Source organism: Pholis gunnellus, assembly GCF_910591455.1.
Source record: "Pholis gunnellus genome assembly, chromosome: 4".
Classification (NCBI taxonomy): domain Eukaryota; kingdom Metazoa; phylum Chordata; class Actinopteri; order Perciformes; family Pholidae; genus Pholis; species Pholis gunnellus.
In genome coordinates this window covers 2,890,262-2,906,474 of record NC_136530.1, presented here as the reverse complement: position 1 = coordinate 2,906,474, position 16,213 = coordinate 2,890,262, and the positions used below count along the sequence as shown (strand labels likewise).

The window sequence follows — 16,213 nt, the reverse complement described above, 5'->3', positions numbered from 1 at the left end:
TTTTTTTTTTACAAAATTCAAAATGGTGGAAAATGTTGGTAGGCGGAGCTTAGGGTCCCAAGAGGATTTTTTGTAGAGCTCATTCAGTTGCTCATGTCTGTAAAATCTTAAGTAATTTGGACTTACGGGCTGTCGGGGCTTGCCTTTCCATTATCTAGGTGGCGCTAGCGAGTAATTTTGTATGCTCGAGCATTGGACCCATAAAATATAAAAATTTCCCGCAGTCCTGATATGCTCGCCAAATATGGGGAGGTTGGGGACATGTCAGATACCCTTAAACGGTTTTTCATCATAGGGTATAATAATAATTCCTACAGATACAATAGGGACCTCGCGGACCCGACGTTGTCGGTGCTCGGGCCCTAATAATAATAAACATTAGAAAAACAATAGGTCCTCCGCTCCGACTACGTCGGTGCTCGGGCCCTAAAAAGTCCAGGTGTGGTAAGTCATTGGTATTAGTCTGTTAAGTGAACATTAGCTCCTCCTCCTCACATTGAACGTCTTCCTCTGCTTCTCTCTGACTTCCGAATAGTGACGAGTGAACCGGTTATTTTTGTTCACGGCTCAGTGCTAGCGCTGAACCAGAGTTCTGGGTTAGCGGCTCTCGGTTCTTTATCGCACAGCTGAGTGCAATGTGAGATTTTTATCTTTTTATTCACTCCCGCTTTTGTCTGTCTGTCTTTCTCTGTGTCTGTCTTTCTCTGTCTCTCTCTCTGTCTGTCTGTGTCTCTCTCTCTCTGTCTGTCTGTCTCTCTCTCGCTGTCTCTCTCAGAGTCGTTCAAAAAGAACGACTCGTCCGCGACTCAACACTCACTACTCGCAAAGTGAGTTAGCAGAGCAGCTAACTTACTATCAAGCAGGTGAGCTTATACTGTCAGAAGACATCTGCAGCGAGCTGTCCGGAGTTATTAACGCAGGTAAACTCTGAACTATTAAAGTTATTGTGTTTAAAAAAATATACATTTTAACGGTTGTTGACTTTAAGGACCGTGACCTGAAACTACAGTAACAGTTCTGTAAGTGAAGCCAACTGACGCTAAGTTAACTTTAGCTACCGCTAGCAGCTAGCCGGTGTAGTTTTATAGCTTCTGCTAACTAACGTTAACGGGTATCAACAGCTGGCGTTAGCTTAGGAAACACTTCGCGAAGGTGACTTTGAAGACTCCTCGTCAGTCATTAGCTGCTCTCAGTTTGTCAAGGTGTTTAATAATTCAGCACTGTTTGTTTATCTTATTTTAAACCTGCAAACTTTGAGATTTAAATACTTTTAATTAGCCGTGTTACTAGTGAGTATTAAATGGATGAGATGCGCACGTCTGCGCAAGTTCGTGCAGGGTACACTGTGTCCTACACTGTACTGATTTTACCTGTGCATTGTACTGCTTTTACCTGTGCATTGTACTGATTTTACCTGTGCATTGTACTGATCTTACCTGTGCATTGTACTTATTTGGGGAAGTTAGATAACACAAGGTGTTCCTGTAGTTCTTATCTAAAGGTGTGGATGAGTACACTCCGTTTCAGTCTGCATACCAGCATGCGACTGGGGTTAAAACACTCTTAGCAGTCACATTTATACCCAGTTTGTTTACTTTAAAGTTTCATGTTGTCACTTTCTGTACTTTACCATATTGATTTATGTTTTGCACAGAGCTTCTGGAGAGGAGCATCAGGTGTCCTCCATCACTGGTCCAGGACGGTGCTGTTTTTTGGAGACTCCAGTGGAGTCCAGGCTGGAGGAGAGAGAGAGAGAGAGAGAGAGAGAGAGAGAGAGAGAGAGAGAGAGAGAGAGAGAGAGAGAGAGAGAGAGAGAGAGAGAGAGAGAGGCTGAGGAGACAACATGCCCACTGACGGGGAGCCCACGGTCACAGTGAAGCTGCTGCAGCTGCTGCTGCTCTCCACCTACTGGGGCATGCAGATTTGGGTCACCTTCATTTCAAGTGGGTACACACACACAAAGTTAGAAACACAAGGTAGACGTTCTGTATAAAGCATTTGGGTTTTGGATCAGAAGATTTCAGGCCATGTAATAGTAGCCCAGCCCCCCCCCCGTTTGTTCGTTAGCACCAATGAGTTGTTGTGTTTTTCTGCTCAGGCTTCGTGATGGACAACCACCTGAACAGACACACCTTTGGGTTCATCCAGAGTCGCCTTGTCCCGTTTTACCTCCACCTGGGTTCAGCCTGTGCCTTCTTCAACCTCACCATCTACGCTGTGTATCACCCCAGCGACACGCTGGATGACAGAGAAGCCTTTCAGGTGAGTCCTTCTGTCCCTTATTTGTGTTAAAAAAAAACATCTATTATTCCTGTTAATCTCACGACTCTCCTTTCTCCTCCTCCAGATCTTCATCTTCTTCGTGTCGGTGACGGTCGCGGCTGTCAACGCCCAGTGGTTCGGCCAGATGACGTCGGAGATCATGGCGGACATGCACCTCATCGAGCAGGCGTGCGGTCTGGGTCAGGACATCGGGCTGTCGTCGAACCGCGAGGCGTACGCCAAGCTGTGCGAGACGGACGTCAAATACCGACACCTGAGCAGCCGCCTGTGGCTGTACAGGCTGCTGTCCTCCCTCTGCAACCTCTGCTGCATAGGCTGCAACTTCTACAGCCTCTGCTACATGGCGGAGAACCTCGGCACGCTTTAAACAGACACATAGCGGCTGCACTCCTTTTTTTTTTAAACCAAAGCAGTAATTTATATATTGAATACTTTCTCACTCTTTCTTAGTTATAAGATTAAAAAGTCATGTAAGCCTTGTTGGGGGTTAATGAAAGGATTCAGCCGCCGTGCTTTAGTTGGCGGTTTTGAGACAATCGGGGTCATTAAAGCTGCATTTCTCTTAAAGGTTGTCGGGAGGCAAATCCGAACACGCAATGAGTAACGCCTCACCTTTCACCTAGTGTGGCTGAGGCGGCGGTTTGATATTTCACCCACTGCCTGTACGACAGGGTGCCTTTCAGGAACCTAAACATGAGGGCTGTTTAATCAAAATAAATAGAAACTGTACATGCAGTACGGGAGTCACCACAGCAATAAGTAGCAGGAATGTGCTTCATATTTTTTTTTAAATGTCCGCTCAAAAGGAATGCATGTTTCATTGAGGGAGCCGCTCAGTCCGGCTCTTCCTGTTTGGGTGCAGTTTCAATACTTTGTTCAGTCACAGGTTGGTCACCTGAGGAGCAGGAACGCTTGTTCATTATCATGTCTTTAGTTCTGCTGGCTGCTGGTGTGAAACTGAACGGTTCAAACACTTTCAACTGAACAACAAAGAAAGAATTGTGAAGACTCGCTGAGATGATGTGGGTCCGTTTCGACTAAACGTCTGTAATGAGGAGGATAGGAGTACGGAGTCATCTTTACGCTTCAGAACTTTAGCGTTAGTTTGCAGCTGTAGGTCTGAGAGGAACCCTTCCGGGGCTCCGTGTCTATTTGAAGACCTGAATGAAATCTCTGCAATCGACCCTTTCGCTGATCGTCCCAGTATGACTTCCGTTACACGTCACGTCTTTAAATATTCACACAGCTGTCTGGTCTGTAGCTTGAATTCCCCAAGTATGTGTTTGCTTAGTTCTCAAAATACGCAGCCATGACTGGAATAGAAGCCAAATACTTTCTAGAGTTCTTTAGCTGGAGCTTTGTTCTGTTCTCAGGTTGTTGTTTGAATATCTGTTCGTTTGTTTTGTGTGCAGAGACGATCGGGTTTAGACTGTTGAACCTCTCTGTGCTCTCAGCTCTTCTACTTTGTGTTGGCTGTATTATATTTGTCCATAAACCAAAGTTAAACGAGTACATTAACAGCACTTATGAGAGCAGAGCAGAGGCAGCTGAGTATTTATTCAGAAACTTTTTCTTTTGTTCAGGCTGGAGTGATGAAGGCATTTATGTGCCAAAAACAATGATGCAATATTACCTGTTTTTAAACTGTGCACGTCCTTTTTATTGTGTTGGCTCGGCCAGTCAAATGAATAATGAAATGTAATGCAAATCATGACAGTTTTCTGCTTGAACACAAAAGCATTGCTGTGTAATTGTACATGGATTTTAGGGTATTTATGCTTGTGTATTAATGGGTTATAATCATGTAATACTGAATGCCAGTTGTCTGAAGTGAGGTCAGGGGTTGGTTGTGGGTTTGTGTCAATGTTTTAACATGCTGGTTTTTGTTTTTTGTATTAAAACTTGTTCTAAGTATTGTGCTTCAGCTTCTCATTTGTAATATTTGCTCAGGCAAAACCAAATTAACTCTGATTGTATCTGCAGCAGAGCTGCTGATTGGTGGGGCAGCGACACATTTAGATTTAATATCTTTAAAAGGTTGAATTTATGACTTAGCTTCAAGTCTTACATATTTTGGGAGACAGACAGTATAGAATTTGAAGCCCTTTATAGCATACTCAATGTGTGTACGTGGAGGTTTAATAACACTTTTAGAAATGTACAATTTTAGAATGTTTGAATTTTATGAAATGTCAAATATGCTGTTTTATGAACGAGTCTTGCACCTTTAAATGAATATATTATTACACAGAGGGCTGACAGTGACACCCGGCCGCCACTAGAGGGCGCCGTGAGCTTCCACACAACACATTTAGACAAACTGCTGTCAGTAAACATTGGAATGTTCCACCACGTGCAATAAGGGGGTGCCCTATATATTCCACTTTGACTGAACAGAACGGATCACTTTTAGATTGATGTGTTGCACAATGTTTAGTCTTCTTCGTCTGTTATTTTTATACCAATCTATCAAATAAACAAATGGATGTGGATGGTCAGGGTCACACTGCCCTGAACTCACATATGGAAATAAGAAGAATGACGACGTCTTCAGCTCAATATGGTGTCATTTTCAGATAAAATCGTCGTGAAACAAAATAATTATAAATACTCTTAAAGACGGTCTAAAAATAAATAAAGAGTTGGATATTACAGGAGATTGAATAAAACAGTATTTTAAAATGAAAACCTGAACAAAACCAAAATGAATGCATCATGTAAATAGAAGTTTTTTTTTAATGTAAAAATACATCATTGTGTTTCAGCTACAAATCCATGTTTACTGTGTTCACAAACCACTCCACCTACAACATGAATATTAGTCTACAATAAATATAAAATGATGTCGATAAAAATGTAAAAAAAAAAAAAAAGATCTCTCTCGTACCCGACTATTAAAAGTTTTAGAAAAACACGTGTCTCTTGTAATACTTAAAAAAAAAAAAACTGAAACGTACAATAATCTCAACAATGAGGTGAGTATTCAGTTCCACCCTTCTGAGGAGCACCTCAGTTAAAAGTGCGATAACATTGTATCAAGAAAATAAAATAAAAAAAGGACAAATGGATCTCCTTTTACGAATAACAAACCAGAACTGTTCGTTAATTATGCACACAGAGAACCAGCTACAGCCCAACAAACATTCTGTAATACTGAGGGAGCAAAATGTAAACTGTAATCTTGAAATGATCTCCCGAAAAAAAAAAGGAGGCGGCGACATTTATTTAAAGCCACAATCCTCGATGGGAACCGACAGCCATCCTCTTTGGTTGTTTTTTAGGGTGAGGATAGATCACCGATCGTCTGTAACAAGCTTATTACAGTGTACGCGCAAAAAAAAGAAAGAAAATGTATTAAAAGACTGAAACAACGGACAACGACAGTGTCAGTGCAACTCACTGCGCTTAGAAGGCATCTAACGTTACATTCCTTGTAAACAGCAAAACGGAAAAGGCAATACAAATAAAATAAGGGTTGTGCCTTTAAAATAACCAATATTTAATAGTCCCATGATTCGTGGGTACACGTTGATTCTTAAAGGGATAGTTCAGATGTTTAGAAGTGTGTGTGTGTGTGAGGTTCTCCTCCACAGTCAGGGTTCTACTGCAGTAGATGAGTTTATAGAACCAGAGTAATGTTCTGCTGTGGACGTATGTTAGACTCCTAACAGAATGTCTATCAGTGGAAGTGAACGCTGTATTTAGAATGTGTTCACCTCTTCACCGTGCTGTCAGACAGACCTTTCTGAGGGAACTGAAGCTGTTCTCTATGATCTCTACAAAGACACCAGACTCATTCACTGAGACACTGATTCTACCTCACAACACAGGAGCTGCTGCTCTGCTGCTGCCTCCATCTGTGACTGTGTTTGTGTTGTTGTCTGACTTTGATGAATCCAAACTAAAACACCAAAATCACTTCCAACAGTCCGAACTATCCCTTTAAATAACCGATATTTCCAGCCGTTTACTCCTGTCTGCAGGAAACATGACATCATCCCAACGTTTAACTGTAAACGTTCAGCGACGTCAGTAACTCTTGTGATATAAATACTATTGGTTCCATGTTTCCCTTCTTCTCGATGCTCACACGTACAGTATCAAAATACAAATATATATTTTATAGAGAAAACAATCTAAAAACCTACCCACAATCCCTCTGGAGGAGAGTGATGGTGATGCCCCCCCATCACACGCCTTTTGATGCTAAAATACTGCATAAATACAAGTCGTACTAAAAATAGAGTTTTGTCGTTCAACAGCGTAAAAACAGAATCCAGTGTGTCTCTCATACGACCACCTTGCCCTTGATGTCCAGCTTGGTGTTCTCACTGGCTTTGATGGACTGCTCCTCTGTGAGGGTGATGTAGGAGTAAACCAGGCTGCCGGCAATGCTGCAACAACACAGACAGAAACCATGAGGGAGGAGACAAAACACGCTGGAGGACAAACTATCAAGAAATATAAGATGTTTGTCCTGTTTTGAATAAAAAGAAGACCCTGTAAATCATAATGACATAACTTTCTCCAAATAATGAAAATATTGGTATCTGAAAATAATGACTAAGTATCTCAAAATAACTAGAAACGGTAAAAATAATAACTCTCTGTACCTCAAAATGACTTAGTATCTCAATATAATAAGAACCTTTTTAAAAATAGGACTTAAAGTCTAGAAACAATGACTTAAGGTCTAGAAACAATGACTTAAAGTCTAGAAACAATGACCTACGGTCTAGAAACAATGACTTAAAGTCTAGAAACAATGACCTACGGTCTAGAAACAATGACTTAAGGTCTAGATACATGACTTAAAGTATAGAAACAATGACTTACAGTCTAGAAACAATGACTTAAGGTCTAGATACATGACTTAAGGTCTAGAAACAATGACTTAAAGTATAGAAACAATGACTTAAAGTCTAGAAACAATGACTTAAGGTCTAGATACATGACTTAAAGTATAGAAACAATGACTTAAAGTCTAGAAACAATGACTTAAGGTCTAGATACATGACTTAAAGTCTAGAAACAATGACCTACGGTCTAGAAACAATGACTTAAAGTCTAGAAACAATGACTTAAGGTCTAGATACATGACTTAAAGTCTAGAAACAATGACCTACGGTCTAGAAACAATGACTTAAGGTCTAGATACATGACTTAAGGTCTAGAAACAATGACTTAAAGTATAGAAACAATGACTTAAAGTCTAGAAACAATGACTTAAGGTCTAGATACATGACTTAAAGTATAGAAACAATGACTTACAGTCTAGAAACAATGACTTAAGGTCTAGATACATGACTTAAGGTCTAGAAACAATGACTTAAAGTATAGAAACAATGACTTAAAGTCTAGAAACAATGACTTAAGGTCTAGATACATGACTTAAAGTATAGAAACAATGACTTAAAGTCTAGAAACAATGACTTAAGGTCTAGATACATGACTTAAAGTCTAGAAACAATGACCTACGGTCTAGAAACAATGACTTAAAGTCTAGAAACAATGACTTAAGGTCTAGATACATGACTTAAAGTCTAGAAACAATGACCTACGGTCTAGAAACAATGACTTAAGGTCTAGATACATGACTTAAGGTCTAGAAACAATGACTTAAAGTATAGAAACAATGACTTAAAGTCTAGAAACAATGACTTAAGGTCTAGATACATGACTTAAAGTATAGAAACAATGACTTAAAGTCTAGAAACAATGACTTAAGGTCTAGATACATGACTTAAAGTCTAGAAACAATGACTTAAAGTCTAGAAACAATGACTTAAGGTCTAGAAACAATGACTTAAAGTCTAGAAACAATGACTTAAGGTCTAGAAACAATGACTTAAGGTCTAGAAACAATGACTTAAGGTCTAGATACATGACTTAAAGTCTAGAAACAATGACTTAAAGTCTAGAAACAATGACTTAAGGTCTAGAAACAATGACTTAAGGTCTAGAAACAATGACTTAAAGTCTAGAAACAATGACTTAAGGTCTAGATACATGACTTAAAGTCTAGAAACAATGACTTAAGGTCTAGAAACATGACTTAAGGTCTAGATACATGACTTAAAGTCTAGAAACAATGACTTAAGGTCTAGAAACATGACTTAAGGTCTAGATACATGACTTAAAGTCTAGAAACAATGACTTAAGGTCTAGAAACATGACTTAAAGTCTAGAAACAATGACTTAAAGTCTAGAAACAATGACTTAAGGTCTAGAAACAATGACTTAAGGTCTAGAAACATGACTTAAGGTCTAGATACATGACTTAAAGTCTAGAAACAATGACTTAAGGTCTAAAAACATGACTTAAAGTCTAGAAACAATGACTTAAAGTCTAGAAACAATGACTTAAGGTCTAGAAACATGACTTAAGGTCTAGATACATGACTTACGGTCTAGAAACAATAAGAAACTTTCTCAAAATATCGGGTTAGTATCTCAAAATAACAGGAAACTTTTACATGATAATGGTTTTTGAAATTTGAGAAATCTTCTCATGATTTTCAGACACCAAGTCATTATTTCTCACTAAGTAGTTTCTCACTTTGATGACTTACAGTCTTCTCTTTCCTCACACTAACAGAAAAGGTCTTTAACAGAAAAATAAGTCGTCATGGGTTCTTTCAGAGTGAAGTTGAACATGTTGCAGCACATCATCAGTCATCACATTTCTAAACAAGATCCATCATGCACATATGAACTCCTGGAGCTGATTGAATTAGAATCTGTGATATCCGTGTCAGCGTTTCTCTTTGATCAAAGGAGACCTTTAGGAGTCCACAGCTCAGAGAGAATCGGTCTGACGCACCACGAGCTGTGTGACAAAACCAACCAATCACTGTGGAGATATTTGAGCAGAGCTTTCCACAAGGATATGGAGTATCCTCCCAGCCAGGGAGGAGAGAGAGAAAGTAGCCATCCAGCCAGAGGGGGAGAGAGAGAAAGTAGCCAGCCAGAGAGGGAGAGAGAGAAAGTAGCCAGCCAGAGAGGGAGAGAGAGAAAGTAGCCAGCCAGAGAGGGAGAGAGAGAAAGTAGCCAGCCAGAGAGGGAGAGAGAGAAAGTAGCCAGCCAGGGGAGACATTCTGCATCGACAACTGTGAAAAACTACTTGGGCCGTCCTTGGGTGTATCGGACAAAATGTATTTATCTATAAAGACAAGTAAACATTTCAGCATGAATGAGAAAATAAACATTGTATACCTGATATTCAAACCGATGAAGTTAGTCCAAGAGAAGATGTAGTCTCCACTGAACACCATCCCAATGTACGTCACCAGAACATTCTGCAAATAAACAAAGTATGAATTAAACTAAGTTCTTTCTTCTTCTTTTAGTGCATTCAGTTATTACTTCACACAAATCCACAGCGTACCTTGATGCAGCCCACGATCGTAGTGGTTAATGCAGAGTTGTATTGTGTACAGAGCACGGTGGAATACATCAGAACAAACCTGCAAAACAACCACGTCATCATATTAATAAGCACGACTCATGTTCCAGCACCAAGTCAAGGTTTCACAATGTTAACGCAACGCGGTAGACAAAGGCTCATTGTGAGCCAAGGCCCAGAATCTAGACTTCTCAGGTAGAATAATGACAAATATCTGTTACTATCCGGATGTTCAACGCTGGCACAAAACACAATCCTTGTGCATGCATGCACGTCACAAATAAGCGTCGGCTCGTATTCTTACCCCATGATGCAAGAGAGGATGAACAGGGTGAGGAAAAACATATCTGACCAACCGTCATATTCCACCGCCTGAGAAGAGAAGCGCAGCATTAGCAACAGAATGCTACGAGTAGAAAACACACAAGGCATATAATAATAATTATGCATTTACAATCATTTCAGTTCAAAATATTCAGTTTGTTTAGTAAAAAATTGAAGTAATTCCTTGTGGAACTAACATTAGCATACTTACAAATTCTACACAGAGTGTCTAAAAGCTTTAAAAAGGTAGCAGTGTGAGGTTGTGGGGCTGTGGGTGCTGCTGTAATAACTCCACCAGGAGCATAATAGCAGCTTTGTGCCTCTCTGGCTGCTGGGCCCCAGCTGGGCAAACCAGAAGGTCTCTGCCAACAATGACCAACTAACAGACCGCCCATGTTTACGGCCATGCGGACACACATGTGCACTCACTTCAACTAGTAAATAACTGATCAGCACAAAGACAGTTTATGGTTTTAACCCAAATCTTCCATGAATTTAGGATGTTTGGAGGTTTCATGGAATTAAATGAGAAATTAGTGCTTAAAGAGAAGTCAAACTACTCACCTTCTGCATATCTCCAGTCACGTGAGCCAACAGCACAGTGGGAACGATCATAAATAATGCATTATAATACAGCAATCCATATTTCCCCAACTCCTGTAGGAGAGAGCGCATAGAAACAGATGGGCAGGGACGTTAAAATAATAAACGGAGCCAGAACAGAACAGAGAGGGTTATTCACAAATCCTCCAGTGCATTCCTCACTAACTAGCATGCCGATGTCATGCAGCATGGTCGGCCCGCTGCACCGCCTAGAACCGACCGATTCTCTGCTGCACGTGGCTCCGTCTTTCACTGCCTCACAATAATATCTCTCTCTTACACACACACACACACACACACACACGGTGCTCTGCAGACATCACAGACTAAAATTGGATCCAGTTCAGCGTCTGCTGTAATGTGAGAGCAGAGCCGCTCATGTGACGTAGAAAACGAGTAAAACGAGCTACACGACGTTTCAGATTCAACGGGCAGACTGCCATTAACCTTGCAGTTAAACCAAAAACAAGATTTAAAACAGTGGTAATCAAATCAACTTAGTGGGGAATGAGAAGAAGCGGCTCGTGGGTGTTTGAGAACACAGAGTACCTTTAAGCCAGACATTTAAGGACAGTTGAGGTTCTCTACATTCAGCTCAATGCCAAAAACAGCACCGGGCCCCGACAATGGTCACCATTCATCAGACGGCGCTGCCACATACCTTGGCGTCTAATTTTTGTTTCACGTAGGCTCCGTTGGCTGCAGTCAGCACGTCGTTCAGGAGGATGAACACGTAGCCCTGCAGGTCGAACGACAAGTCGGCACTACGGACAAGAGATGAGAGGATTAGAAAGTGTAGGGGAAGTAAATAAGAGTTCTGTCACCAACGACTCGGCCTGTGGCATGTTTAGTGTCAGCGGGGCTCCTTCAACTACAGATATACAACATGTGTGTAATGACCCTTAAGTCAACATCACTTAGGTGAGTACATAAATCAGGGCAGGTAAACCCTTTGTAGTGAAGGGAAGTCTGGTGTGGTTAACAGCAGAGACACCTGGATGCAGCAGGACTCACCTTGCGGCTATGAACGCCCCGAGGATCATTGTAAATACCGTCAGCTGGACGGGCCTGGAGAATTTCTTCCTGCCAAAAGGTCAAAGACAGCAGAGCAATGAAATTCTATCCGGCTGCCAATAAAAAGCCTCCTGTACAGTGCAAAGGCGAGGAGCTCGGGGTCCCGCTGAGTAAGAAAAGGAACCAGTGAACGACTGAGAAAATGGGTCATCAGTGTTTGCCATCTTACTTGAGCAGAATTCCCTCAGCCAGCATCGTGAACAAGATGGAGAACCTCCGGAGGACGGTAAACATCGGCAGGCTGGTGGAAGAGGACACAAACTGCTTTAACTCGGCCAAACATCAACAGCAGCGCCCAGTGATCTCTCATTGAGTCAGTTTTAACCCTTTAACTTGGATCCTCAATGTCCAACACAAGAAAAAGATTGGGTGACATTGTTTAGGAAGACAGGATCGACTTTAGGAAGCCCAGATTATCCTCCGCTTGAGGCATTAGATCTTCTCCTTTCAGACAGGAAGTACAGGTTTCACAGAGTAAAACGCAATAGATTTAAATTCTCCTTCGTCCCCAGTGCAATAAACATGCTTTATTTGCACAAACGGTAATTGTTACCTTGCACTTTTTGCTCACACTTAGCACTTTATCTTATCCAATAGTATCTTTTAGCATTCACAATGTTTTACATCCTTTTCTAGACTTTATTGTTGTACAGCAGGGATCGACAGTAAGGGTTTCCAGGTTGCCATTGACAAACATTTTGAGAAATTGGTAACCAACTCTTGGTTCAACATAAAGAAAATAGGGACAGCAAACAGCGCAACCCAAAATACATTTCTAATAAAACAAATGCTGTTAACAGTAATGATCAGTTGGTGCGTTTACTCATGGCGAAACAAACTAAGTTGTTTGACTGTGAAGAAGTTCGACTAACCCCTCAACTTCACGATCAAATGGATTTAACAAACAAAGAACCAGGAGGAAAAACTAAAAGGAAATGTATGAAGTATCCATCCCGGCATCTTTGAGCCGGACAGAAACATGATACCGCAGAGCACGACACCTCAAAACGTGACACATCCAAGTCACTAGTTCAACGTAGCAGAACCTACAGAACCACGAGGATAGAGGAGCTCTGGAGCTCAAGGACATAGCACAGTGAAGGCTGCAGGAGCCGGCACACCCACTGACACCAGTTTTCCATTATCAAGCTGACGCATAACTGCAAAGTATCTTAAACACTCAAAATATAAGTCGACTATAAATGCCATGTTGCCAGCCTGGCAAACCATTTTTAAAAGTTAGTGTTGAGCCTTGTACGGTTGTGCAGTCGGTGAGTGTGTTTACGTGGACATGAATAACCCTTTTATGTAGCCTTATGTTCTGATCATAGACGGGTTATTCATGTCCATTTAAAAAGCACTCTGTGTTTATCTGCGCTCTGCTGCAAGCCGAGATTCCACCGGGACGGAAAATAAAGAACCCAACGAGCTCATAACGACATTTAAATAACTTCCCTTTAACCGTCATAAAGAGGTTTAGAGATGAGGACTCACTTCAGCCTTTTGGTTCCAAACAGACCCGTGATTTGATTTCCCACATAGAGGAGAGGCAGAGGGAACGTCTGTACGAACAAAGGAAACATACATGAGTAAACGGTGAAGGGGAAGTCATTTCTTCATTGATCGATGGACCAATAGGTGGACTCGCTCACCTTGCGAGGTATGGTCTCATCGCAGTCTGGGAAGGTGATCACCCTCGATGCCTTGCCCACCCACAGCACGACCACTGTGGCCAACATCTGCACACACATTCAAAAAGGAAAAGACTTAAGCTAAGATAAGATCAAATAAGATTATCCTTTACTAGGGACATTTACATAGTAAAAAAAACAAGATCAAAACAAGTATTATAAATAAGTAATAAGACAGTAAAGAATATTAAATAAGTAATAAAGTACAAAATCCACAACGCTATATACAGACAGAATACATGTAGTATACTTCATCTTTGCCTGCTTTCAGGTAGTGATGTTTGTTTGTAATAAAGAATTTTAAAAAACTGTGCAGGAAAAGCATTTTATATATATCTATAACTATATAATTAAACATATACATATACATATGTATACATATAAGTTGCATTTGTCTTACTTGTCCAATTCCGACGCATATTGAAGAAGGGAACCTGTAAAAGAGTTGGGACTGTTAGTTCACGTTAACATAGCACCCTGTAGCTAACAGTGTAGCTAACACACACACACAACACTGGTTTAAAATACAGCTCGCTAACCGTTAGAACCGTTAGGAGTTAGCCATAACGTCACCTGTAGTTGGTGAGGACGCTCTTGTTCACCACGACGATGAAGAACGAGCTCACACCATAGAATCCAGCGGCGACCAGCTTCACAAACAGAGGTTTGTCCGCCATCCCCGACGAGTGCTCATTCCTCTGTGAGCGTCGACTCTTCTTCCTCTGCCATCATCACTCCACTGGCTACACATACATACACAAGGCGCATGCGCACAGCAACAGACACCGCGCATGCGCACGCGGTGGGGGCCTCAAATCTGATTATCACAGAGCTTTAAAATAATTGAACCTTCTTTCATGCTAAATAAAATAAAATGTATATATTGTATTAAATAAATAAATAAATAAATAAATAAATAAATAAATAAATAATATAAAAAAAGGTTCTGGATTGCTCTGTCCCCTCAAACGCATGATACATCCTGATCAATATTCAGGGGTTCTTATCTTGTCTTATCGTTGACATGTAAACATTGTCCATTTCTCCCACGTCTCACGACATCGCTCCTCTTGAGCTCTGATTCTGTGAGGTAACAGTTCCATATCATACATTTCATTCACAATGTTCAGCTCTTGTGATGGAGCTTCTGCCTTGTGCCATCTCTTCGTAATAGCCTTCTTACAAGCTGCTAGCAACATTTTCAGCAGATACCCGTCTTCTCTTAACCCGATATCTGCTGTCATTACCAAAGTAGAGAAACATACATGACTTAGGTATATCATAGCCCGGAATTTTTACGATAACCATATGGACATTTCCCCAAAACTGTACAATTTCCAGACATACCCAAACTACATGGGAGTGGTCTACATTTACTGCCCACATTTCCTCCAACATGGTTGGACAATAGACAAGACATTTGTTTGTAATTTGGGGAGTATTAAAGAATCTGATTACATTCTTCCAACAATGTTCTCTCCAAGTACGCAAGGATGTTGAAGACTGTTATGAGTTCCAAATATTCAACCGTTCATCCTCCTCTGTAGTATTCACACCAAGCGCTTGTTCCCATTTCAGTTTTACAGAAAATGTTGTATTTCCTAATTTTAAACAAGTGAAAAATGATTCCAGTAACTTTTCAGTATGTTATTTTGAAGGAGAGACAGTTTGGACACCATGCATCAATGTCATGAGAAACCGATTTAATTGAACTCAACATAGGTCTGAAAAAAGCATGTTTTAAAACATTTACTGACACCAAATGGTATGAATTCCCACGTGTTTGAGTATCTGCCGAATCATTTCATAAAGCAGTTTACCGGGTCACATAGCGGGTCACCCTGAACTGGGTTGCATTCACAATGTCAACAAAACTCTGAAGAAAACGATTTCATGAGAGTTTTGAAATCAAATAATTTTTTTGTAACGTTTTATTTTGAGGTGATTTTTCTCATAGTTGTAGTCAGAGAATATCTGAAGAGGACTTGAAAATCTAGGCAAACCTATTCATGTTTTTTATATGAAATATGAGGAAACTATTAATGTGATCAAGTAGTTTGGTCTAGTTTCCCTTTAAATTTCCCCAAAAACTGTACGGTTAACAATCTTTATTAAACTTGCAGGGTCATATGAACATGACTCCACTGAACATTTCAGCAAACCTCTGAATAAAATGTATTTGTCTAATTTATGAGAGTTTAGAAACGAGGACAAAGTGAGGACGCTCAGCTTTGAGTTATAACAAAGCCAAACGTGATCGTAAAGATTCTGTATTTCTGACGACAAATAAGATGGAGGAGCAGGAACACACAGTGGTGGAAGAAGTACTCAGATCCTTTTCTGAAGTAAGTAAAAATACTCTTAATACTCTAAAGAATACTCTATTACAAGTTAAAGTTCTGGATTCAAAATGTTATTTTAAGTACAGAAGTATTTTCAGCTAAAAGTATCAAAAGTAAAATAACTAATCATGCAGAATGGCTCCTTTAACATATTATAATATATATAATATTATATTCATCTGTTTTTATCACCAATGAAAACATGTCAGAGCAGTTTAATGTTCCTCAATGTGGAGTCAATTATAGATACCTTGTATACTACTGGGTGTGTTAGTAGTACTGCATCAGATCATGCGATTTTTTTATGCAGAAAGTAACTAAAAGCTAAAAGAAAAACCTGAGCCTGGTTTGGTTCAAGCTACAAAGACTCACGAACGACCTGAACACGGACTTCCATGGCTGCATTTCCACACATTCACCCATACCGACGTCACTGATTAGTGACGTTCCACGGTTGATATCTTTAGTTAATAATATCCGTTAAATAAATG

General features: G+C 40.4%; 2 protein-coding genes across 2 annotated transcripts; one reads left to right on the top strand and one right to left on the bottom strand.

Annotated features, from left to right (window-relative positions):
• Positions 1-833: 833 nt before the first annotated feature.
• On the top strand, positions 834-4,191 carry LOC306695115 (transmembrane protein 205). The gene is made up of 4 exons (XM_079158260.1): positions 834-920; positions 1,655-1,943; positions 2,099-2,262; positions 2,348-4,191. The coding sequence occupies exons 2-4, from the start codon at positions 1,844-1,846 to the stop codon at positions 2,648-2,650; spliced, it is 567 nt and encodes a 188-aa protein (XP_079014386.1). The 5' UTR covers positions 834-920; positions 1,655-1,843; the 3' UTR covers positions 2,651-4,191.
• An 810-nt stretch (positions 4,192-5,001) lies between these two features.
• On the bottom strand, positions 5,002-14,103 carry LOC306695143 (nucleotide sugar transporter SLC35D2-like). Its single transcript, XM_079158297.1, has 12 exons — positions 13,954-14,103; positions 13,781-13,814; positions 13,342-13,428; positions 13,184-13,251; positions 11,859-11,930; positions 11,630-11,698; positions 11,277-11,379; positions 10,577-10,669; positions 9,993-10,060; positions 9,671-9,749; positions 9,499-9,581; positions 5,002-6,677 (listed from the first exon to the last, which is right to left on the bottom strand). Exons 1-12 carry the CDS (start codon positions 14,055-14,057, stop codon positions 6,572-6,574), a joined length of 966 nt encoding a protein of 321 aa, XP_079014423.1. The 5' UTR covers positions 14,058-14,103; the 3' UTR covers positions 5,002-6,571.
• Positions 14,104-16,213: the final 2,110 nt, after the last annotated feature.